Below are 23,098 nucleotides of genomic sequence, written 5' to 3'. Positions count from 1 at the left end.
AAAAGAGCATAGTAATAAAATAAAGTAAAATATTAGAAAGTAATGAGTTTTAAGTATTTATTACTCTTTTCAATGTAATTTATTTAAATATAAATTCACATAATTCAATTTTTAATGACTATATTTATCAACTGGCTCACAACATTCTTAAAAATGTGATGGTTGGTTCCCATGAGGTGGTAGAAGTCAGCCAGCACCCCATGGACTATGCAGTTTAATAGACTCATATATGTTCCAGTTAAACCATGTTAAATTGGGTCTTTAGTTAGACAAAGGAAAAAAGCAAAGTTGAATCTTGCTTATACCTAACTCCCTCCCCTAGCTCTATAAAATAGCTAAAACTTCAGTGTGGCAATACCTCAAGTTAGCTGATCAAAGACTCATTCCTGACTACTTCATTCTACAAGGGTGTCTGCCTCTACTGCAAAGGCTGGAAAAGTTAAACACTCATTTTCTCAACTTCCCATGACAGTGAGTGGCCAATGAGATATGAGAACTACTGGGGTAGATAATAGTCTGGAAAAGCTTTTTGCTCTCCTGGTAAAAGGACTGGGTGGGTCTCTTACCCTTCTTTCCTATCTCAGATGTGCATATGATGTCTGGAGCTACAGCAGCCATTTTAGAGGTAATATACAGGAAGAAAAGGCCAAGAGAATTGAAAAGCTATTGGCTGTGGGTTTAGCAGGCTCCAGACTAAGACCAAACCAGCAGATTCCATTATACTTAATGTTATGTAAGGAAAAAAGCTCTTATTTCCTTAAGCTCTTATGTTTAATTCTGTTATTTACAGCCAAAACCATTCCTAACCCATACACAAAGAAATTTTATCTGTTCTGGCTTCCACTACCCAAGAGCCGGAAAGGGAATAAGAGGAGAAGCAACTGATATGCCAAGCATGGTGCTGGGTAGTCTCCACACGTTCTCTTTAAGCTTCATACTAATGCTATGAGAGATGACATTTATAAAAATGTGTAATTTATCATGGCTAGTCACACTTTGTGTTTTAATGGAAGATTTGACAGAGCTGCAGCTTTATGGACCTTGAAAAATTAATTTCAGTGTAAATTTGCAAAGGTTGAACACTTTTCCTTCTTCAGTAAATTAAAAGTACATCACTTAGACATTTCCTTTGGATAAATGAGACACAAACTGCCTATCAACTATACCTACTATATATAGTATGGCATCCATACCTACCTCCTGCCAAGGGCTTAAGGACATTTGATTTGATTAACAAATACCAAGTTGGCCTAAGTTTCAAAGAAATTTTTAAAAAGTTTATCTCTCTTGGGGCTGGGTGGTGGCACTCACTGAAGAGGAGGAGGAAGTGGTGCTTTCTGTGGTGTGGGCTGGTCCTCTCTTAGGCAGGCTAGAAAGCCTGTGTTTCCCAGAGATCTAGAACTCTCCCAGTGAGAGTCCAGAGGGAAATGGAAGAGAGAACTGTATGTCCAGGACTCAATCAGCTAGTCAAACAGGAGTTAGAAGTCCCCGAGACTTCATTATGTATGGAAGATGGAGGCTTCTCTGGCATGAGTCAGGATGACTCTGGTAAGCTACAGAAAGTGCCAAAGGAGAAAAAGCAAGGGCAGGGTATCAGAAACCACATCGGAAATTATATAAACAGCAAAAGGTGTGTTCTATCTTGAATGGTGGAATTCCTGTTCAGTCATTTTTTCAGTCATTCAGAGGAGGGAGGTGTTATTGTCTACAATGAATTAGGTCCCGAGATGTACCAGTGAATTATTAAGCAGACATAGGTCCTGCTCTTGTGGAGTGTACAGTCTAGTAGAAAAAACAGTTAAAATAAGTTATAATAAAGTGAGATGAGTTTTATAATACATGAATGCTATTATTTATATTCGTCCTCTTCTCTATTGTGTTACTAAGTGGTGACATGGAATAAAGAAAGAGCACTGGATAAGAACGTCCAGTAAGTCCTGGTTAATTCAATTACAGATATTATTTAGTTGTATGTCCTCAGGTAAATCTCTTTACCCTTTCCATGTTTCTTTTTACTTTGTCAAACTAGAGGTTATGATTCTATTATTTATACTAAAAATAGTAGTGGTAATTTCTAAGAATAGCTTCCACCCTGCTTGTGATTGCCCCATTTTATCAAGTACCATTTATTTGTTTATTGGTGCATTCCAAAGTTTGTTTCAAGGAACATTCTCTCTCCTGAGCCTTTTTCTCTCTCTACATGGTTCTGACTTGGGCTTTCTGAGCCATCTTTGCTAATATCGAAAGACCCACATCTGAGATTGATCGGTCTGCTGTTGGCAAAGCTGGACCTTTTGAACTGGTTTTTCTAGATAAGTACGTTTTCAAAGCAGTAACTCAACTCAAATTCTTAAGTACTTTGGAGAACCATGAACACATTTAAAAGACACAAAAAAATGCATGCAAAATTTTAGTGTGTGTGTGTGTGTGTCTGTGTGTGTGTGTCTGTGTGTGTGTGTCTGTGTATGTGTGTGTATTTTGGGGATAAGGAGTTCACAGGGTTCATCAGATCTTCAAAAGTGTCTGGAGATTATAATATGATCATGATACGATCTCTCCACCCTCTGAAAGCCCACAGCACTTGTAGCTTTCACCACTCTTACTATAGAGATGTGCATCTTTCTTACCAGAATATTTCTTCCTTAAGAGCGAAGATCATATCTTATTAAAACTAAAAGCTATAGAAGAAGAAATATATATATTTTGGGGTCAGATATACCTGGTTCAAGTCCCAGTTCTGCTATTTTCTGGTAATGTGATCCTGAGACAGGTTATTTAATTTTCAGGCTTACTTGTTTTGTCTGAGTCCCTTTCCGGTCTTCTTCTGAAAACATATTACCCTTGTCCATAGGAGAGGGAATGAGACTGCAGTTTAAATCAATCACAATATCTATTTAACTAGCCATAGAGATGGACAACATCTGGACAACACATGACCCCCACTGGCCGATGGACTCCTCCTCCAGGATCTTCCTCTATGGGTTGAAAAAGAGGAAAAACCCTTTCCTTTCTGGATGCCGAGTGGTTGGAGCATGAACCTAAGCAGTGCATAGCCATGTCTCCATTCTTTTGAGGACAACTGTCCCTGAAGAGAATGACTAGACTTGACAAAAAGAGGGAAGCAGTTGAGGAGAAAGAGAAACTTGCTGGTTTCAATGTTCCAAGCTTCTTGGTTACATGAACTGATAAATATCTCTTTTCACTTAAGAAATTTTGAATTCAATCTGTCATATGCAACCAGAGTCTTGAGCTCATCTATAAGTAAGGTTAGTAATACCTACTTCTAAGATCTTGTGAAGATAAGATAACACATACGGTAAGCTTTCACTCTGCTTGTGACTGCCCCATTTCAATAGCTACCTTTTATTTGTTTTTCAATGTGTTCCAATTACACAAGCTATTTCTAAGTTTTCTTCAAGTTGAAAAAATAATGAAATAATTTGAAAAATGTTTGATTAAACAAAATTCTTTCCCAATAGACTTTCCAGTCTCTAACCTTCTAATGTGCCTCATGAATTCCCAACTGGGCAAAGCAATATGACCACAAAACCCTATGTCAAGGAGCATCTCTGAACACATGATAAGAACCGCACTCTATATGCCTAATTCAGTAATTGTACTGTGGCAAACACTGCTTCAGTGAGTTTGGCTGTCATTATCCAGTTCCTTTTCTTCTTGAGCAAAAGTCCAGCAACCCCCAGTTCTGACAATTACTTACTAGCCATGGGACTTGGAAAAGTCACTTTTATCCCAAGTCTTGGCTTCTTCATCTGTAAACTGATGATGTTACTAGACTCCATGACCTTTAAGAACTCATCTAGCTGTACAGCTCTGTGCTTGTGGGATTATAAAAGGCTCTACGAAGATTGAATGTAGAGTGCATGAATGCTCTGGGGCTATGAAGACCAGGAAAGGCCCAGGCTGTTGGTGAGGAAAAGTGAGGGATCATGGTATACTTCAAGGAAGGTTCACAGCAGTCACTAGCACTAGCTCCACTTTTTTGGAGATCTTTATTCCAACATTCTAGTATAAGCAATCTCTGGATTATCTCAACTTTTTAAATTGAGATTTCTAATGCCACATTTTAAGTTTAGATGGAACAAAATAAAGCCTCATAAAACAAAAGGTTAATGTGACTAAACATCTTCCCCCATGGAACCTCAAAGGCCAAGAAAACCTAAGAGAAAGAGATGGAGAGTAAAATCATACAATTCAGACTCTGACTCCTGAACAACTCTGGGTTTTTAACATTATTTAGTTCAAATTTAACCAAGACAGCTGGGAATTGAACCTTCTTCTCTAATTCTATCCTCAACTAACCAACAGGAAACCTTCATAGGGATGCTTAGTAAGTAAACAAAATGACAAAGGAGAAGATCTTTTGAAAAATGCAAAGCACTCCATAATTATGTTACTTTTATTATTATTCATAATGTTTAAAGTATAATTTTGGCTTTACTAAAAACATAACTTCAGGCAAGTAATTCATCAGCTCCTCCCTTCATATAAAATGAATACAGTAGTAGATGGGAAAGATTAACTAGAAAATGATGGTGGATGCCTTTGAAAATTGAGGGTCACTGCAATACTTACTAATTAATAGTCACATACGATCGTGAAGTTATAAATAGCTCTGCATCGAAGCAGAATCCAGAGTGTTCTGCTCCTTTTTCACTTGTTGCCATTTGGATTGAATCCATTAGCTCCACTAGCCTATAATTAGCACAGCACCCTGGAAAATTAATCCAGCCTGGTGAGTCAACATCGGAGAAATGAAATCGACTTCTAAATAATGTCGGAATTAAGCAGAACCCTGATTGCTGGGTCCTCCTACTTTCAGAGGGACCTAAAAGCCTCAAATTCTGATTTTTCAGCTAAAGATAGAGGATTCTATATTTCTATTTTCAACAGCCAAGTTTCAACCCTGCTATCAAGGTAAACACATTCCTTATTAGAATTTTCAATCTATCAGAGAATTGCAAGCTGTTACATTATGACTATATATTCCTTACAAATTGTGGCTTTAGAGAAACTAAGCCTGTTAATATAATTAAGATAAACTGCCCAAATCTCTATCTCCTGGCAAAGATTCTGGCGTTAGCCTGAGCAGGAGGGTTCTGGGGGTCTGGGCTGGCAGAGGAAGCCTTTTATTTGAAACTGTGATATTGCTGAAATCTGAAATGCCATAGAAAGAAGTATTCGACATGCAGGAAGGGGAATCGCATAGTTAAGAGGCCACAAGCAGATTAAAAACACTATAGAAAGCTTGAATATGGAACCAGCTACCCAGGAGCAGGTAGCTGAAAATGAGGAGCAGTGGAGTAAAAATGGGAGTATGTGCTTCAGGGCACTTCTCCCAGAATAAGCTTTGTTTTCTTCGATTGGCATGTAATGTTATATGTAGGTGAGTAGGTTGAGTTAAAGGCCAGTTAAAGGCCAGGTCATCAGAGAAATAAATGGGTCCTTTCATCTATTTCTTTTTATAAAAGGGTTTCACTTTGCAAATTAAATAGCCCCAGTGCCCTTTCCTTGTAAATGCTTATCAGCTGTAACTGTTTTATTTCCCATTGTATTCGTGCGCCATGGTTAGGGAAGACTTTAGACAAACTTTCTAAGTTAAAAGTCAACTCATCCAAGGCCAAAGTCATCATCTTCCCTTCCAGTCACACCTTGACTTCAGATCATCCAGCCTTAAAAAATAGGAGTCTTTTCTTTTCCTTGTTCATCAAATTCAATTGCCAAAATCTAAAGGGTCTACCTTACTTCTGCATACTTCATTTCATTCTCACTCCATAGCTGCTTCTTTGATCTCTTATGTTTAATACACTAAGGACAGTTTAATCCTCTTAAAGCATATCTTCAATCATGTCACTCCCTTTCAAAACATTTAATGGCTGTCCACTGCCTAACAAATGAAGGAAAACTCCTCAGTTTGGCAGTCAAAACCTTGGCCTTCCCTCCCATGTCCCTCTCCACTCAACAGTTTAATAGCATGCCTTTCTTTATGCTTTATGCTGGATTCATAGCTCACCTACTACAAGTGCAAGGCCTTCCAAAGTGGAGGCAGTAGAACGAATTTGCATGCCCAAGGGAGAGCTTTGCCCATTTGTTATGGGGGCTCAGGAAAACCCATTGCTGCTGCTGGAAAAATTCCCAAAAGCTAATATTGGATTGTCATCAAGTCAGTTGCATCATCTTCTTAAGTGAAGGATGATACAACATTAACTTTTAAATGATTCTCCATTTGGCAATATACTTTCTTTACTAAGGCGGGGGTGGGTAGGAACCCAAAACTTAAAAATTATCTTTTTACTTTCCTTCTTCTAGCTTTCTCCATTTTTTTATACTGATTTTTTGCAATAAATATTCAGAATCTAGATTTCTCTAAAAGTAATTGCTTTCTTTCTCCACTATTATCATCGTGTTTTTAAACAAAATATTAGTAAACTGAATCCAGTGACATATATAAAGTATTATACACCATGAGCAGGTGAGATTTAATCCAGAATGCTAGTTGGTTTAACATCTGAAAATTCAATGAAGCAATACACCATATCAATGGAATGAAAAACGAAAACCACATGAACATCTCAATATATAAAGAAAAAGCATTTGACAAAATTCAACACTCACGATAAAACACTCAACAAACTGAGAATAAAATATAACTATCTCAACATAATAAAAGCCACATATGAAAACTCCACAAAAAACATGATATGTAATGGTGAATGACTGGATGCTTTCTTAATATCAGGAACAAAACAAAGATGATTGGTATTGCTACCTCTATTCAACATTGTACTGGAGAGTCCAACCAGAGCAATTAAACAAGAAAAATAAACAAAAGGCACGAGAGTTTGGGGAAAAAAGCAAAACTATCTCTGTTCACAGATAACATGATCTTGTATTAGAAAATCCTAAGAAATCCCCTAAAAACTATTAGGCTTAATAAGTTCAACAAATTTGTAGATTATAAAATCAATATATAAAATTCAATTGTATTGAAATAAAATTCACTTGCAAACAAACAGTCCAAATATGAAATTAAGAAAACAACTCCATTTACAGTAGCATCAAAAAGAGTAAAACATTTAGGAATAAATTTTAGCAAAATAAGTACAGACTTGTACTCTGAAAAGTACAAACCACTGATGAAAGAAGTTAAAGAAGATTTAAATATGGAAAGACACCCCATATTCATAGATCGAAATCAAGATAGTGTGATATAAGCGTAAAGATAAATATATAGGTCATTGGAATAGAAACAACAACAACAAAAAGATAAATTGGACTTCATCAAAATTAAAAACTTTTGTGCTTCAAAGGACACTATCAAAAAGTGAAAATACAATCCACAAAATGGGGGAAAATATTTACAAATCATATATCTGATAAAGGACTTGGTCCTAGAATATGAAAGAACTCAACTTAATAACAAAAAGACACATGACTCCATTTAAAAAGGAGACAAAGAACTTGAATAAACATTTCTCCAATGAAAACATACAAATGGCTAATAAGCACATAAATAGATGCTCAACATCATTAGCAGGGAAATGCAAACCAAAACCATCAGATACCACTTCACACCCACTAGGATGGCTACAAACAAAATGTCAGCTTATAATAAGTATTAGAGAAGATGTGGAGAAATCAGAACCCTCACACACTACTGATGGGAATATGAAATGGTTAGGCCACTTTGGAAACAATTTGGTAGTTCTTCAAAGAGTTAAACATAGAGTTGACATTTGACCCAGCAATTCTACTCTTAGGTATATACCTAAGAGAAATGAAAACATATTTCCACACAAAAACTTTTACATAAATGGTTATAGTAGCATTATTCACAACACTCAGATGGTAGAAACAACTCAAATGTCCATCATTAATAGATAAACAAAATGTTTATCTACATAAGGAAATATTATTCATCTATAAAATGGAATGAAGTACTGGTACATGCTACACAACATGGAAAAAGCTTGAAAACAGATATTAAGTAAAAGAAGCCAGACCAAAAAAAGGCCACATGTTATAAAAGTCCACTTACGAGAAGTTTCTAGAATAGGCAAATCTACAGAGACAGAAAGTAGCTTAGTGATAATTTGTTCAGCATTGCGGGTAATGAAGAAAAAGAAGAGGGATAGCTAAAAGGTATGGGCATTCTTTTTTAGGTGACAAAAAGTGTTCTAAAATTGACTGTGGTGATAGTTGCATATATCTATGGCTATACTAAAAATCAATCTGCACCTTAAATGAGTGAACCATATGGTATGTGAATTACATCTCAATAAAGCTGTTACAAAAAAAAACAAAAAAAAAACAAAACAAACAAACAAAAAAAACAATGCCCAAGTGGAGTATTCAAGGTATGGCAAGTGATGCCAATTTTTGATGTTTTTTTTTTTTATTTTTTAATATATATAATGGGTGTGAATCCATCAAAATGTGGCACATTAAATATCATTTTACTTTATTACTTTTGAAACCAGTTAAAGCTCAACTCAACCCCCATTTACCAAACTATTGAGATATTTGAGATATTAAATTACAGTCATAGTTAGGGTTCCCTCCTCTGCAGTGGTGGCAGGGGCGGGGTTTACAGAAGTTGTAGGAGTCTTCTGTAGTCTCGATCATCAGGAAGGGCCCTCTAGTCCTTGGTCTATACTACTTCACATTGAAAAAATCAGTCTAAGCCTGCATAGAAACACCTTTGACTGAAGGTGTTTCTGCTGCTTCCCTGTCCTGTTAGGGATTAGGGAATTTTGTGAAAGCTGGAAATCCTGGGGCCCAGGAAGTCATTTCTCTTTAAGCTCTTTCTACTTCCTGAGGCACTGTGAAGCAGCAGGGCAAGGCTCTCCCTCCTCATGGAGTCTCCAAAAGACTAACCTCTTCCTAGTCTTGCAAAATCTCCTCTGTCTATTGGATTTCTGCTTCCAGCAATGATGGATCTACTTGTTTAAGACCATCCCTCTTACTGAGAACAACTAGACAAGCTGGGCAGAATGGAAGAAATATCTGTTTGAAGGCACTGGAAAGTTTTAAAATGAGAACTTGAATGTTTCGAGTAAGAACTTGAAAGGCCAAATCCTAAAGAAAATCTAAGTACAGAAAGGTGAGCCTATCATTTGGCACTGCTTTTCCCTTTGATGCATTTGCTGATTCCTAATCAGCAGTTCAAAGGGCAAGAAGCTGAGAACTTTGGAGTCTTATGGGGGCTGAGATGACAAAAATTGAAGATCAAGAGCCACTAAAGAGAAGGTGCACTGGTAAACACCCCAGGCTTTCATCTGGCATGGTAATCTGTTACATTGGTGGCCCCGCAATGAACCATACCTTCCAGTGTTTATGCCTTTCGGTGGCCCTCTTCACACTGGTTTTGGGCTTGGCCATGTGATTTGTTTTTATCAATAGTACATCAATAAAAGTGGCACAAAGAGAGATTTGATAAGCACTTGCTCACTGAGGTTTGAACTTTTGAAATGTTCCCTTTTAGAACCCCAATCTCTATCTTAAGGACGTCCAGATTATCTCAATGGAGAGATAGGTCATATGGAGAAGCCCTGGAGAATGGGATATTATGTGGAGAGAGAAGATACATGGAAAAGCACCAAAATACCCTCAGCCAAGCTCCTGGATGAATGCAGCTTTGAGCGATCCTCAACACCAAATGGAGCAGAACTGCCCAGTCAACCTAGAGAATTATAAGAAATAATAAATGATTGTTGTTTCAAGTCACAAGTACTGGAATAGTTTGAGTTACAGCAAAAACAAAAACAAAACAAAACAAAAAACTAAAAGAATTTTTGAACCTAAGAGTAAGGGTGAATTTTGAATGCTAAGAGTAAGGGTGAACCAAAAAAAAGACCAATCCTTACAAAGATTTAGGTCTGGCTTCGAAAAAACTTAATCTTTTATTGTATTAATTTTCTCATCATCCCTACTCCTAATCGCCTCCTAGAACCTAAAACAAATCCTTTTGTAAGGAAGATAACGTCATTTAAAACCTCAGGTCATATATATAGTTTTTAAACAATATACAGTATATAAAATACAATGCCTAGAAAATTTTTTTAAATTATGCTTATGAAAATATAAGAATTGATTGGTAGTCAAGAGAAAAATCAGGCTATAGAAACTGACCCATAAGAGATCCAGATATGGAAGTTATTAGACACAGATTATAAAATAACTGATTTTATGTTCAATAAATTGAATGACAAGCTAAAGCAATTCAGTACACATGTGAAAGCCTTGAGGATTAGAGTGAAATTGTGGAACTTAAATATACAATAACTGAAATTAAGAACTCAACAGATAGACTTAACAGCAGATAAGATGTAGCTGAAGAGAAAACCTGTGAACTAGAAAAGAGGACAGAAAAAAAAAATCTAGACTGAAGCAAAGCAGAGGCAAAAGAATAAAAAATGCAGAAATAAGCAAGTCAGATGTGACTCAGTGAAAAGAGCCTCACGTTCACATGACTGAAGTCCCAAAAGGAGAGAAGAGAATGAAATAATATTAATATATAAAGAAATAACGGCCAAGAATTTTTCAAGCTAATGAAAGATTTTGAGGCACATATTCAGAATCTTTACAAACTCCATTAAAGATAAATACAAAGAAAACCACCCCTGAATACATTATAATAAAACTGCTGGAAACCAAGGAAAAGACAAAGATTGTAGATTGGATAAGAAAACAAACCCCAATTTTTTTTGGGGGGGGACATATTATTAATAATATTTTTCTATTTATCCAAATCACTCAAAATAAAATCCTTTTAATAAAAAAGTTTACTTCTTTTGTTTTGCCATCTTCCTACCTACCTCCTCTTTGGCAACCATCAGCTTGTTCTCCATATCTGTGGATCTGTTTCTATTTTGTTTTATTTGTTCACTTATTATGGTTTTTAGATTCTAGAAAAAAGTGAACTCATACAGTATATATTTCTCTATCTGACTTATTTTACTTAGAAAATACTCGACACTCAATTCTTCATTTCAAAGTGGTTACCTAGGAAGTCTGATTGGTGTCATCTCTCAACTGAGTTCTCCATCTTTATTCTTCCTCTCTTCTAGACCATTCTCCACACTGCAGTTAGGTTAATCTAAAATTTAAATAAAATCACCTCTCTCCTCTGCATAAATGCTTCAATGACTTCCCATTCCCTTAGAATAAAGTTCAAACTTATCACAGTTTAAGTGGCCCTTCTAGATCTGGTGTCTACCTTTCTGGATGCCTTTTTCATTACTACCTCCCTAGAACTCTACCTTCCAACCATACTTTCTCTAAATTTAATTTCTCTAAATTTCTCTAAATTTCTTTAAACAGTCTTTCCACAAATTGATCCTGCTTTTTGGAACTCTTTCCCTTCATCTCATATTCCTTGTCTTGGCTCTCCTACTTTCTGTCAGATTATAGTTTATATATAATCCTCTCAGAAACATTCTAGAATTCCTAGATGAGGAAATTTACCCCACAGAGAGCAAGAAATTTGCCCCTTACATCCTGCAATTTCCCTATCAAAGCATTTATCACACTTTATGATTACTACTTATTTGTCTTATCTCCCTGTAAATATGGTCAATTCTAAAATGGCAGAAACCATGCACATCTTGCTCACAATTGTCTCTCTAGTCCTCAGCCTGGATCAGTAAATATTTCAATAAACATTTTTTAAATGACTTATTAATATTAGAAAATCCTCATATCTTATCTTCAGGACAGTTCATTATACCTCTTCTGAATCCAGCTATTTTTTTCTTCTAGAAGCTTCCAGAGAAAGATAAATGCAAATTGAACGTTACTTAAATTTTTTTGGTCCTTTTAACATTTTCAAGATTTTAATGTAAAAATACAAAGCAAAAAAATAAATACAAACGTAAGTGAAAGTATGAATATTCATACCATAGGTCCCTCCCCTGCTATCTCAATTCAAGAGTTTAAAGTGCTCATTTGCTTTCTTACATGAAAAAAAGTGTGACTATACTTGCATCCTCAAATGACACTCTGGCTTTTCAGTCACTCCAGGATCCGGTTCAAAAATGGCCTTCCTTGTTTTTTGTACCCCTAGTGGCTCCTTTCCAGTTTTTATCACAGAGTTTGTTTTTCTCTGCTTTCTTCTCTGCTTCCTCTTCTCAGCTTAGCACAGCTTCCCCTGTCATGTTCTACAAACCTGCCACTGTTGATGAGTCTTCTTTATGTGCCATCTGAATTGGTCAGCTCTGTCTCATTACCTCTTGGGTTCTATTTCGAATTTTAGTGGCAAACAATTTTTTCTTTCCCTGTTACTCTCCCTCCCCTTGTAACTCATTTATTAATTTGGTCACTGAATTAACTCTTCAAACACAGGACAAAATCAAATGCCATCACTTTGCCATCATCGAATTTTGTCTGCTTTGTTGCATCACCAGAGCCAAGAACAGTACTTAGCGCCTGATCAATACTCAGTACATAGTTGTTGAATAAATTAAATACCTTGCTATGTACTCTATGACAGGCTACTTTTATTCATCATATGTCACAGATATTTAAAATGTCACCGAGTACCTAAAAGTTGATAACACTTAATAAAATTTTATTTCAATATATACATTGTGACCCGATCGAATTATAGGCATTCTTCCTTAGTAGGTTCTTTTTTTTGTTATTGTATAAGCAGGATTTGTTATTTTTATTAACAAACTAAGAGACTTTACTTCCTTTGGATATAAGACCTAGTCTTTGGTCTATAGCCTAGCCTTTAATCCGTACAACAAATACAACTACTTCACTTTTTGTAAACGATACTGATAAAGTCACCCTGTACATCAAATTGCTGGTGTTTATAAATATAGGTAGCAAGTACCAAGCATAGTCCAGGGGGAAAGGTGCTAACAGAGTGCAGAGAAAATTTCTCCATACCACTAATTAAAGTCTTGGATAGTGGAGATTTTCGTAACTGTTGGTTGGCGACAGGAGGGGTTTGATGGAATAAGAGAGGTTAGTTGGTGGACTTCAGAGTTCTGGAAAAAAAAACACGGTGACGGCATTAGCGCTAAGGAAAAGGCATCTGGACCTTGGAAGAAGGTGGGGAAAGAACCCAGAGTTAGCATGGCTTAAAGGAAATTGAAGAGGGGAAATAATATCAAGAACCAAGGCAAAGATGGTGGAGCCAAGGGGACTAAAGACTCTAACGCTAAAGGTGGAAAGAGAAAGCAAATAAAGGAGGCTTGTTTGTAGAAGCAAACAGGGGTGGGGGTCCCCTCCCCAAAACAAAGAGGGAACCCTGAGCCAAAGGTTGCAATCGAGTGTGGGGGGTGGGGGTGGGTCAGCACCCGACGGAGAGCAAAGCCCAAGGAGTTCCAACGAGTCTTCAGCTTTGGAAGGTTGATGCAGTCTGGGTTTTTTGTGGTTTTCATAGAGAGCTCTGGGATTTAGAGTTGGAGCTGTAAAAATATATTTCAGACTTAGGGTATTTTCAGCTTAAGAGTTTGGTCTTGTTCAGTCGGGTTTCGTTAGGGCAGGTGGTCAGTCAGTGTTGGATGGAAAATTCAGAGGGCTGGCAACTGATTTCAACCGGTGGAGGGGGATTTCAGTGAGATGGAGACTTAGGTCAAGTGTACGTGGGGGTAAATTTCAGCTCAGTTAGGTCGATATGCCCGGTTTGGGCATGCGTTTATGCCCTGGGGTGCAGTTCAGGCAGCGTGGCGGGTGAATTTCCTTCAAGACCGCGGTGCATTTCAGGCGGGGTTGGAGGTGCATTACAGCCGCAGCGAGTGAATTCCCATCAGGACCCGTGCGTTTCGGGCCGCGCTGGGGCCAGCGAGTCCAGGACCAGGCGTCCAACGGGGATTCTGAGGAGGTTCGCGCTGAGAAGCGGAGGGAACAGCCGTCAGGGTTGCGCAGGATCCACGGCTAGGGCACTTCGGGGACATTCCGTGTGGCCAGCTGTGTGTCACTCCTGCCCCTCCCGCTCCCGAGGGAACCTGTTGCTGGAGAAATGGGCGGGCGGCGGCGACGACGACGGAGGACCCTCCCTCGCCTCCGCCCGGGCCTCACGGCGGCCCTTTCACCCTAGAGACGCCCTTCAGCGCGGCTCCTCCTTTCGCTCCTTTAATTAAAAAAATAAAAATAAAAAAAATCCCCCCCATTCTCGCCGGTGAACGGCGAGCGTGGTGGCGGCCCGTGCCGCTTCCGGGAGCGGAGGCGCGGCCCCGCGGGAAGGCGGCGGCGGCGGCGGCGGCGGCGGCGGCGGAGGAGGAGGCCAACATGGCGGCGCGCAGGGCTGGGTCGGGCCACCGCCGCGCCTGAGCGCCCCACCGGCCCTAATCGGCTCGCGGCGCCCACGCCCGCACTCACCCTGGCCCGGTGGCTGCGGAGGGCGCAGGCCAGGAGCGCAGTGGCCCGCCAGAGCGCGGGGGCGGCGCGGGGGCAGCGGCGCGCGTCCCGCCAGGCCCCGGACCTGCGGCTTCGCTGCCGGCCGGCCGGCGCGGCCCGGAGGCCCGAGCCATGGAATCGGAGGAGGAGCAGCACATGACCACGCTGCTGTGCATGGGCTTCTCGGATCCCGCCACCATCCGCAAGGCCCTGCGCCTAGCCAAGAACGACATCAACGAGGCTGTGGCGCTGCTCACCAACGAGCGGCCGGGCCTCGACTACGGCGGCTACGAGCCCATGGACAGCGGCGGCGGCCCCAGCCCTGGACCGGGCGGGGGCCCGCGAGGCGACGGCGGGGGTGACGGCGGCGGCGGCCCCTCCCGCGGCGGGAGCACTGGCGGCGGGGGTGGTTTCGACCCCCCGCCCGCCTACCACGAGGTGGTGGACGCCGAGGTGAGAAGGGGCAACCTGACCATGGCGGGAGAGGCCAGTGGGCTGGAGGGGACACACCCCACTGAGCTTGGAGCTTAGAGGGAGTATGGGGCGGGGGAAGGCACAGAAAAAGAGAACAGAGCACCAAGCTTGTTACGGTTAGAGGTCACCGCACTGGGGTCAAGTGGGGAGAGGGACCTATAAGGGAAGAGCTACCTGGGAGTTAGGGATGCTGGGCAGGGCTGCGCGTCAGGGTCGGGAGCGGGTCTCGTAGGCTTTGGGTTAAGCAAACCAACGGAGCAAACCCGGGTCCGGGATGGGCAGGAGCGTCCAAGGCTAGCGTCGGAGATGGGGGAAGACAGACAGTAGCTGGGAGTGTGTGATGCGGAGGACGCACGTATTGGGGTTCAGAAATGGGGTACTAGTAGATAAGGCTAGGGTCTGAGATTTTGTGGCACCGAGTTTCGGTGAGTGAGTGGGGATGTACTAAGTTCAGAGTCAGAAAAAAATGGGATGGGCCAGCCAGAAAAGGGGCCTTTGCTAGGGTCAGAGGAAGTCAGAGGGGTTAGAATGGGGTTTGAGTTTTAGCCAAGGACCAGAAAGAGAGGAGGTTGGGGAGGGTCTAAAGTGAAGAGGGACTGGGCAGGGGCCAAGAATGACAGGAATTGAAATAAAGCAGGAGAGGAGGCTTAGCTGCAGTAAGGTCTGGGTTGGGAGCAGGCGTTAATAAGGTCAGGTATTATTAAAGTAGTGGGGATTGGACAGAGAGATTAGAGGTAAAAGGCCAAGGCAGGACTTGGAGCTGAAGAGGGACTAGGCAATGATGAGGACTAGAATTGGAGGATGAAGCTAGGACCAAATCTGGGTAAGGGGAGTACTGATCATAGATAAGGTCAAAAATGAGGGAAAACTAGCCTGGGGAAGGACTTGTATGCAGAGGACAGGAGGAAGATAAATGGGAGTGGGGAAGGCTGTTAAGGAGAAAGGGCCATCTAGGTGAATGGCTTTGATGATAAAACTTGACTCTGGGTGGAGAAAATTAGGATTGTTTAGTTTGGGATGTGAGCAAAGAACATGGGAAAAATGGACTTTAACTGCAGTGTAAAAAATGAACCAAAAGCAGCTTGGCAGCTCATGGCAGGAATTTTGGTCCTATTCATTGGTTAGTGTATTTCAAAGGGTCCAGTAGAGCAGGTTGGCCTGATCACAGAAGAACACAGATCTTCAATTAGTGGATTTGTTCTTAAGCAAAAAGAGGAATTTGGGTATTCTTAAAGAAGCTAAAACTTCTAAAAGAATTCTTCCTAAGTATATGCTTTTTTCACAGTTGCTCAGGCTGAAGTAGCTTGAGAAAGAAGGTTGCATTTCACAAAATTAGGTTTCTTCACAAGATTTCTTTGGTTTCTAGACTTCTATATACTTGATTGATTGCCCTCTGTTACCCAGTAACTCAACTGTTTCAGTGACTAATGTTTTCAAAGTAAAGATTGTTATTTCTAGTTTGGGATTTTTAAAAGTTCCATATAATTAAGTAATTGTACTTAGGTCACTTTAAGAAATGAGTTTCTCTTTGCAAGCCCCCATCACTCCTCTCCTTGTTCCTTCCACTTTTAACCCAGTTTTGAAATCAAGAAGAAAGCCATTGCTTTTTCTGAAGCTTTTGTATAGCTCTGCAAAGCTCAGTGTATCCTCATTTGGGGAGAAATTTTATTTTTATTTATTTATTTTTTTTGGTCAACCCTTTTAATTTCCTGTGGTTGAAAAATCAAATTAAATTATAATGCTTGATGGTACTCTTAACACTAGCTGTATTGCCTGTACATTTAAGTATAAAGAATTGGGATTGGCTTCTTTTCACATGATAGGCTGAGGAGTGTGCTTTCAGGTAAAATCCAGAGAATCTATATCTTTTTAAGGAGTTGTGTCAAATTTTCACTTCCTCTCGACTTGTCAATTTGGCATTTAATTTTGAGAGAGTTCACAAAGGGCTGGTGACTGAGGCTACTTTACCCAGAAGCATATTTTCACGAATACAGGTAGACAGTTTGCTGGCACACAAGAGCCTGATGAGAATGTTTAATCCAATTTCGCCTCTATGGTTTTATAAATCTTGCATGCCATCTGTGCAGCAAGTTGGTCATCCTTGCTGTAGATAGTGGGAAACTGAGGGTTTTTATCTTGGGAAATAGAGAAAAGAGCTCATCATTGTTGAGCACCTACAGCATGTCAGGCACTGTTTTAGGTAATTTATACAGTTTAATTCTCAGTGAGATAGTTAATAACATCACCATTTTATACATATGGTTAGTTAGTGGCAGAGTCTGAATTTAAACCTGATCCATTCACACTTCAAAGACAATGTGTTTTTCACTCTGCTTAACTAGTAATTTTAGGATTGAATCACTTTTAGAATAAGAAGGAAAAATAAAGAGACACATTTTGAGGCTACTGTACGAGTCTAGGAATGATGTGGCAAGCACTGAATCAAGGTGTTAGGAATTGAATAATGGGTAGAATAAAAGGAGTATCATAGATTTTGAAAGCAGAAGACTTCAGAAATTAATAATTAGTTCAGCTTGCCTTGTTTTACAGATGCAGTCTTTGCAGGTCCCTAAAGGAGAAGTGGCTTATCCCCATAGAGCCAGTTAATAAAAGAGATGGCACTAGAACTCAAGCCTTCTCACTCCACGTTTATTGCACTTTCTCCCTACAAGCTACCTTCTTTTCAAAGGAAAAAGGGACAGGACACAGTAATGGATTAAAGGGGGTGAAGAGAAGGGAAGTTTAACAAACCGGGTGAAGTTTGTCAGTTCTTGCATGATTTGCCTGTTTTTTTGTTTTTTGTTTTTCCTAAAAAGCGAGTACTTTATATTAAAATATATAAAGCTTTATTTGATGCATAGGAAATTTCAGTGTCCTTTTAAAAATATTCGGTAATATACAGATTAGAATCTAATTGTTAAAAAAGAAAAATGATTAAGTTTATTTTATATTTGTAGTTTGGAGACAGGAATGATCCTCTTTTTCAGTAAACATTTAATGCCTTCCATATACCAGGCCTGGGAGTACAGTGGTAAACAGAACATGGAGGTTACATTCTAGTGGATCTTAGTACAAGGCCTCTCATTTTACAAGAAGTGTCTTCCCAAGGTCATGTAGCTAGTTAGGTAAATCAGTTTAGTAATATGGACCCATACTACAATTAGGATTTGGTTTAAAAATTAAAATTTGGAAAGCAGTTCTGGTTCAGTAGAAGCAAGGAGAATGTAGACAAAAAAGACCCAGATAACTAGCAGAACACATAAAACTGCACAGATCCACCTCTTTAATATCCTCCAATTAAGTAAAAGCATTGGTTTGCAGAAAGTTGTGTTTAGTTGTTACTTGTATTGTTGGATGTAGATGTATATATAATTCTTAGTCTCTGGGTCTGGAAGGAACATCAAGAAGCTATTCAGTTTTGATTTTGAATAACATTTCTTCAGAACCTTTCCACAGTCTAGTCTAATATTAAAGAGAATGAGATCTTACAGCTACTCTAAATAACTTATCCAGATGTTTTAAAACTACCACTGTTTTTCCCCTAAAACACACAATCCTAGTACATTCGAGTGTGGAGTGAATATCAAGTAAATTTTAGTTAATTATTAGTGATTTTAATATATGACCTGTAGTTTGTGATTTACCGTGATTTGGTACATTAGAAATAAGTCCATTTAAAGATTTTACAGTAAAAAAATAATTCCAAAAATCAGTTGAAAGTAGATGAAATAAAAATATGGAGTCCGAAAGGTTAGTTAGGGTAGCCTAATTTTTAAAATAAAAATTTCTTTACAATTTAGTATATATGTATCTCCTTTAGGAATTAGGCCTATGAGTTCATCTAACGGATTCTTACCTTCTAATTAGCTGGCCATATGCTGTTAGAATGAACATAATTTGGCATGATGGAAGTACATTTTATGTGTCAGTGAGTGTGTGGTTCTAGTGAAATCATAGCAGGTAGTGACAACTTTATAGAGCATAATAATGCTATTAGCTTAGAATATGAAACCAATTATATTAGGAAAGTAAATGTAATGTTTTAACAATGAAGAAAGGATTTCAACTCTAATACAACGTAAATGGCAGACCTCAATGTACTACTTATTTTTGTGCTTACTGCTCAAATATAACATTTGAATCTGAGTGTGAAGATGAAAATTTTTCACTTTTAGTAAGAACTATTATATTTAGAAAAATTCAGTTAAATAATATTTTTCATGGTTTTCCAGGATTTTTTTTCTATTTGGAACACCAGAGAGAAATAGAAAGTAAATTAGAGAAGATTAAACCATTTCAAAACACCCCCATACATTTACTACATTAAAGCTCATACCTTTTATTTATTTTAAAAAAAAAACATAGTTCAAATAAGTTTAATATTAGGTTTCCTATCGAATTAGAAGTAGCAGATTAGAAGGGTTTTGTAGTAGTCCAAACATGAGGTGACAAGCTGTTAGAGGCAAGCAAATTTGACAGTTGGTGAGAAGTGACTGGGATCAAGCAGCTCAGTGGTAAAGGAGGGCGTCAAGAAAAATTTAAAAGCAGACAATGAAAGCAGGCTTGCCAGTGCGGGTAGAGCTTTCTCTGCTTCATGACCCTGAGAGGATGACTATTTTTAATGATGCCACATTCAATAAAAGCTTCCAGTATGCTCTAAGAAAGGTCAGGAATGTGTAATACATTTTAGCAAGGTTTTAGTAAAAAAGAAAAAAAAAAAGAGAAGAAGTTAGGTACATAAAGAAGTAAGCTTCAGGTTGGAAAATTCAGATATGAGAGACATTTCATTCTGAGGATATTAGAATGCAGAGGCACTACTAAGAAAATTATACTTCATTTTCAAAAGTAAATGTTTTTTCTCACCTCCTTGTAGGGAGTTTTAGTTTGTATTTTAGTTTGTATTTCTCATTATTATAGGAATTTTTATTATTCAGTATTGAAACATTTTTCAATCACAGTTGATTTATGAAATTTTTTTATTAAGCTCATATTAGTAGTAGGTGACATTTATCGTTAATAATGTCTGTCATTTTTGGATAGTATTTTATAACTATTTTGTTTTTTATGATATGTTTATGAATTCACTTCTCTAACACAGAAACCTGGCTTCCACCATTGCTGTCTTACATTTTGTGTGTGTGGTGTGAGGGAAGTGAAATCTTGTTTTAGAGATTAACTTTAAGCTAGTTAATGAAACAAATAACTGTAGATTTGGTTTATTTTTATGTGTTCTGAAGAAAAGAGCTAACACAATTAAATCAAAATTTTATTCTAATAATCTTTCTAGAAATTGAAATGCAAAGGTCTATGGAATCTTTTTCTTGGGCTGACTTGAAGATTTGATGGGTTTTTTTCTTAGAGATAAATAACATGTGCCCACCAAAGCCTTCTCACTTCTAAAGAAAAACTTCATCGTTTTGGCACAGAAGTTGCTTGCTGTGGTAACTTAGCCATTTATTTGTATTGTGAAATTCGGTTGACAGTATTTGATATCCTTTCACTTGAGTTTAAGGTGTTTATATTGGAAATATTTTCTTTAGAATAGATAGCTTCTAATTATTTCTAGTTGTAAGAAAATTAGCTGGGAAGATGTGATTCAACGGGATTTTTCAAATTTGAGTCACAGTTTAAGCTTTAACGGAACTTGTATTTATTTGCTTTGTCTGCTCTTCCCTTCTGCTTGCTACCCCCAGCCCTTACCTAATACCTCATGGCATTTTTGTCTTGTTAATTGTTTTTAGAATTATCATTATGTATGATTCCAGTGTGGTTCTTATTGGCCTTTAGATTACCTGCCAGCTTTTCAAAACTCAAAGATCTATGACTATTTTAAAAACAGGTGTCTTTAGAGCATAATTTTGTTTTGCTTTTCTTTGCCAAGGGGGTGGATTAGAAGTACACACCTGGCCAGTGCAGACTTCCCTTATCACCTCTGTTTCCTGTGACCCATAGCACTGTCATGATGGTTGGGCTGTTGGTAGGCTCCAGACCCAATCTTATGTTGTTTTCAAGAAGCATTCCACTCACTTGACTCTTTCTGTCTTTTATATACTTTTATGTACTCTCTCATGTCTATTTGCTCATTTTTGAGAGGATGAGACAGCTATTTTTGGTATTTGTATTAAATGGAAAATAATTTTTTTTAATTCTAGATTTATATTAATAATAAAAATCATATTCCAGTGATTAAAACAGACATTAAAGTAAAAAGCAACAAAACATCTAATAGCCCATTTAACAAAATAGCCATTCACTTAATAGGTTTTTATTGAGCACTTACTGTGTGCTAGGCACTGAGCTAGGTGTTGGGAGTACAGTGGTGACCAGTCACACATAGTACCTTCTCTGTTACAGTTCAAGGCTAGTGGATTTCTTATGCTCTAAGTCTAATAAGTTGTTATGTTGTAATCTAGAAAATAGAGGCCTTAAAGAGTTGTGAGGTAAATGCAGAAGAGCTTAGATCTATCTATCAAAAGCATTTGAATAGTGCCTCAAGAATTTTTTGTGATGTAATTTGATCTAATGTGGTATCCATTGCCAGGAAACCAAGTGATTTTCTTTTTTCAAGATATATTTCTTTTGTGCTATGGAATACACAGAATTGTATTTATTTACTTGTTGGATATTTAGTAGGTTGATGCTTTTCTCAACTGGTATCTCCTTTAAGAATGGTGGTGATTATTTCAATCAAATGTCATATTTTTAATTCTAAAATCATGAATGTTTACATTTTTCCTAGAAAAGAAAAATTGCTCTATGAACTAGTCTTATTTTAGGCTAAAAATCTCTTAAGATTGTTGATAATACAAAAAAGCTATTTTAAAGCTAGAGGAATGTTTTTCATTTTAGAAAGACTTATGTTGGTAGAAATTGTAGTGACTCTAAATGGAAACCTGTTTAGGTTTAGTAACATTAGGAATCCTTATTTTATTAGTATTTTGGCTTTCGTGGTCAGTTTTATGTTGGAATGGACTGTATTTGCTAAAATAATACTTTTAAAATGTTAATAACTAATAATTTTCATTTTGTAAGATTTACTTCTCATGTCTGTTTCATTTGAAATGTTTTAGTGAGTTATGGTAGAAACAGATCATCCTACATTCACTAGTTTTGTTTATTTGTTTGTTTTAGGCGAGGCAACCCTTAGTTGACCTCACAGATTGCAAGGACCTTGTCAGTTTACAATCCCTTATTTTTCACACCTACAGCACCTGGTCTTCCTAGGTGGTCTCCCATCCAAGTACTAACCAGGTCCGACCCTGCTTAGCTTCCGAGATCAGACAGGATCGAGCTTGTTCAGGGTAGCATAGCCGTAGACTACATTCACTAGTTTATATATCACATTTATTTTTGAGAAAATGTCAGGTATCTATTGAGCAATCAGTACTCTGTTGAAATTATTCCAGGCAAAGGTATGTATATCTATACATATAATATGTATTACATATAGTATAATATATAAACTGAAAATTTATGTATACACATAAAAATTGTATCATAATAACAACTGGTTTATGATATGTGTACAGATATACTGACATCTGTAGAGAATAACAAGCAAATCATGTTTGCTTTTCATCACTTTGAGGGTTTTATGGTTAGCATATAAAATTTATCTGTGGTAAAGGAATTCCAAGCATTTTTTAAGGAGGATCGAAGATCAGAATCAACGTAGGGTTTCCTTGGATTCATAGTGGTTATAATATTGGTGAGAAATATCAAGAGTACTTAGCAAGATACACTCTATTGAACAGAAATATTATCTGTAGAACTAAGAGTACTTTCCTGACTTTTCCTCTCCCCATTCCATTAAACAAAACTAAAAGTCATAAATTTGAAGATTAAAATTGAAGATTTATTTCAGAGCTGGAAGGGACCATGGGGACCTTATGGTATTAAATCTTGTCAATTTAGGGATGAGGACCTTGACTGTTAGATCATTAGCAAAGTTAGGAAGGGAATGCAGTCTTTTGCCTCACAAGATGTATTTTGTATACCACACTATCTTTGGCATGAGGAAGTCTTTTACTGTAGATCATCTTTAATATATTCTTCTTCATAATTTACTGCATTTTAATCACCACCATTTCCTGTGTTAGATATTAGTTTGGGTTAGGGGGGCAAAGTTGACATTTGATTCGTTTTTTCCCCTTCAAAGGTATTTATCTTGCTTTTCCATTCAGCATTTTTTAAATGTCAGCGGTTATTAATAAGTTTATAAAAGGTGGTGGGGTTTGAGGAGAGGAAGGTTGAGCAA

The 23,098-nt window shown here is 38.1% G+C and overlaps 1 protein-coding gene and 1 pseudogene across 1 annotated transcript in view; one reads left to right on the top strand and one right to left on the bottom strand.

Annotated features, from left to right (window-relative positions):
- Positions 1-14,233: 14,233 nt before the first annotated feature.
- Positions 14,234-23,098, top strand: part of USP24 (ubiquitin specific peptidase 24) — a 123,151-nt gene continuing 114,286 nt past the window's right edge. Inside the window, 1 exon segment of the mRNA XM_039887268.1 lies at positions 14,234-14,820. Within this exon segment, the coding sequence (XP_039743202.1) occupies positions 14,500-14,820 (321 nt within the window). The 5' untranslated portion in view covers positions 14,234-14,499.
- Positions 22,041-22,159, bottom strand: LOC120581547 (uncharacterized; annotated as a pseudogene).

Source organism: Pteropus medius, unplaced genomic scaffold, assembly GCF_902729225.1.
Source record: "Pteropus medius unplaced genomic scaffold, Ma_sr-lr_union100, whole genome shotgun sequence".
In the NCBI taxonomy this organism is placed as follows: domain Eukaryota; kingdom Metazoa; phylum Chordata; class Mammalia; order Chiroptera; family Pteropodidae; genus Pteropus; species Pteropus medius.
Note: the sequence above shows the minus strand (reverse complement) of the source record. Positions and strands in the feature narration are given on the sequence as shown.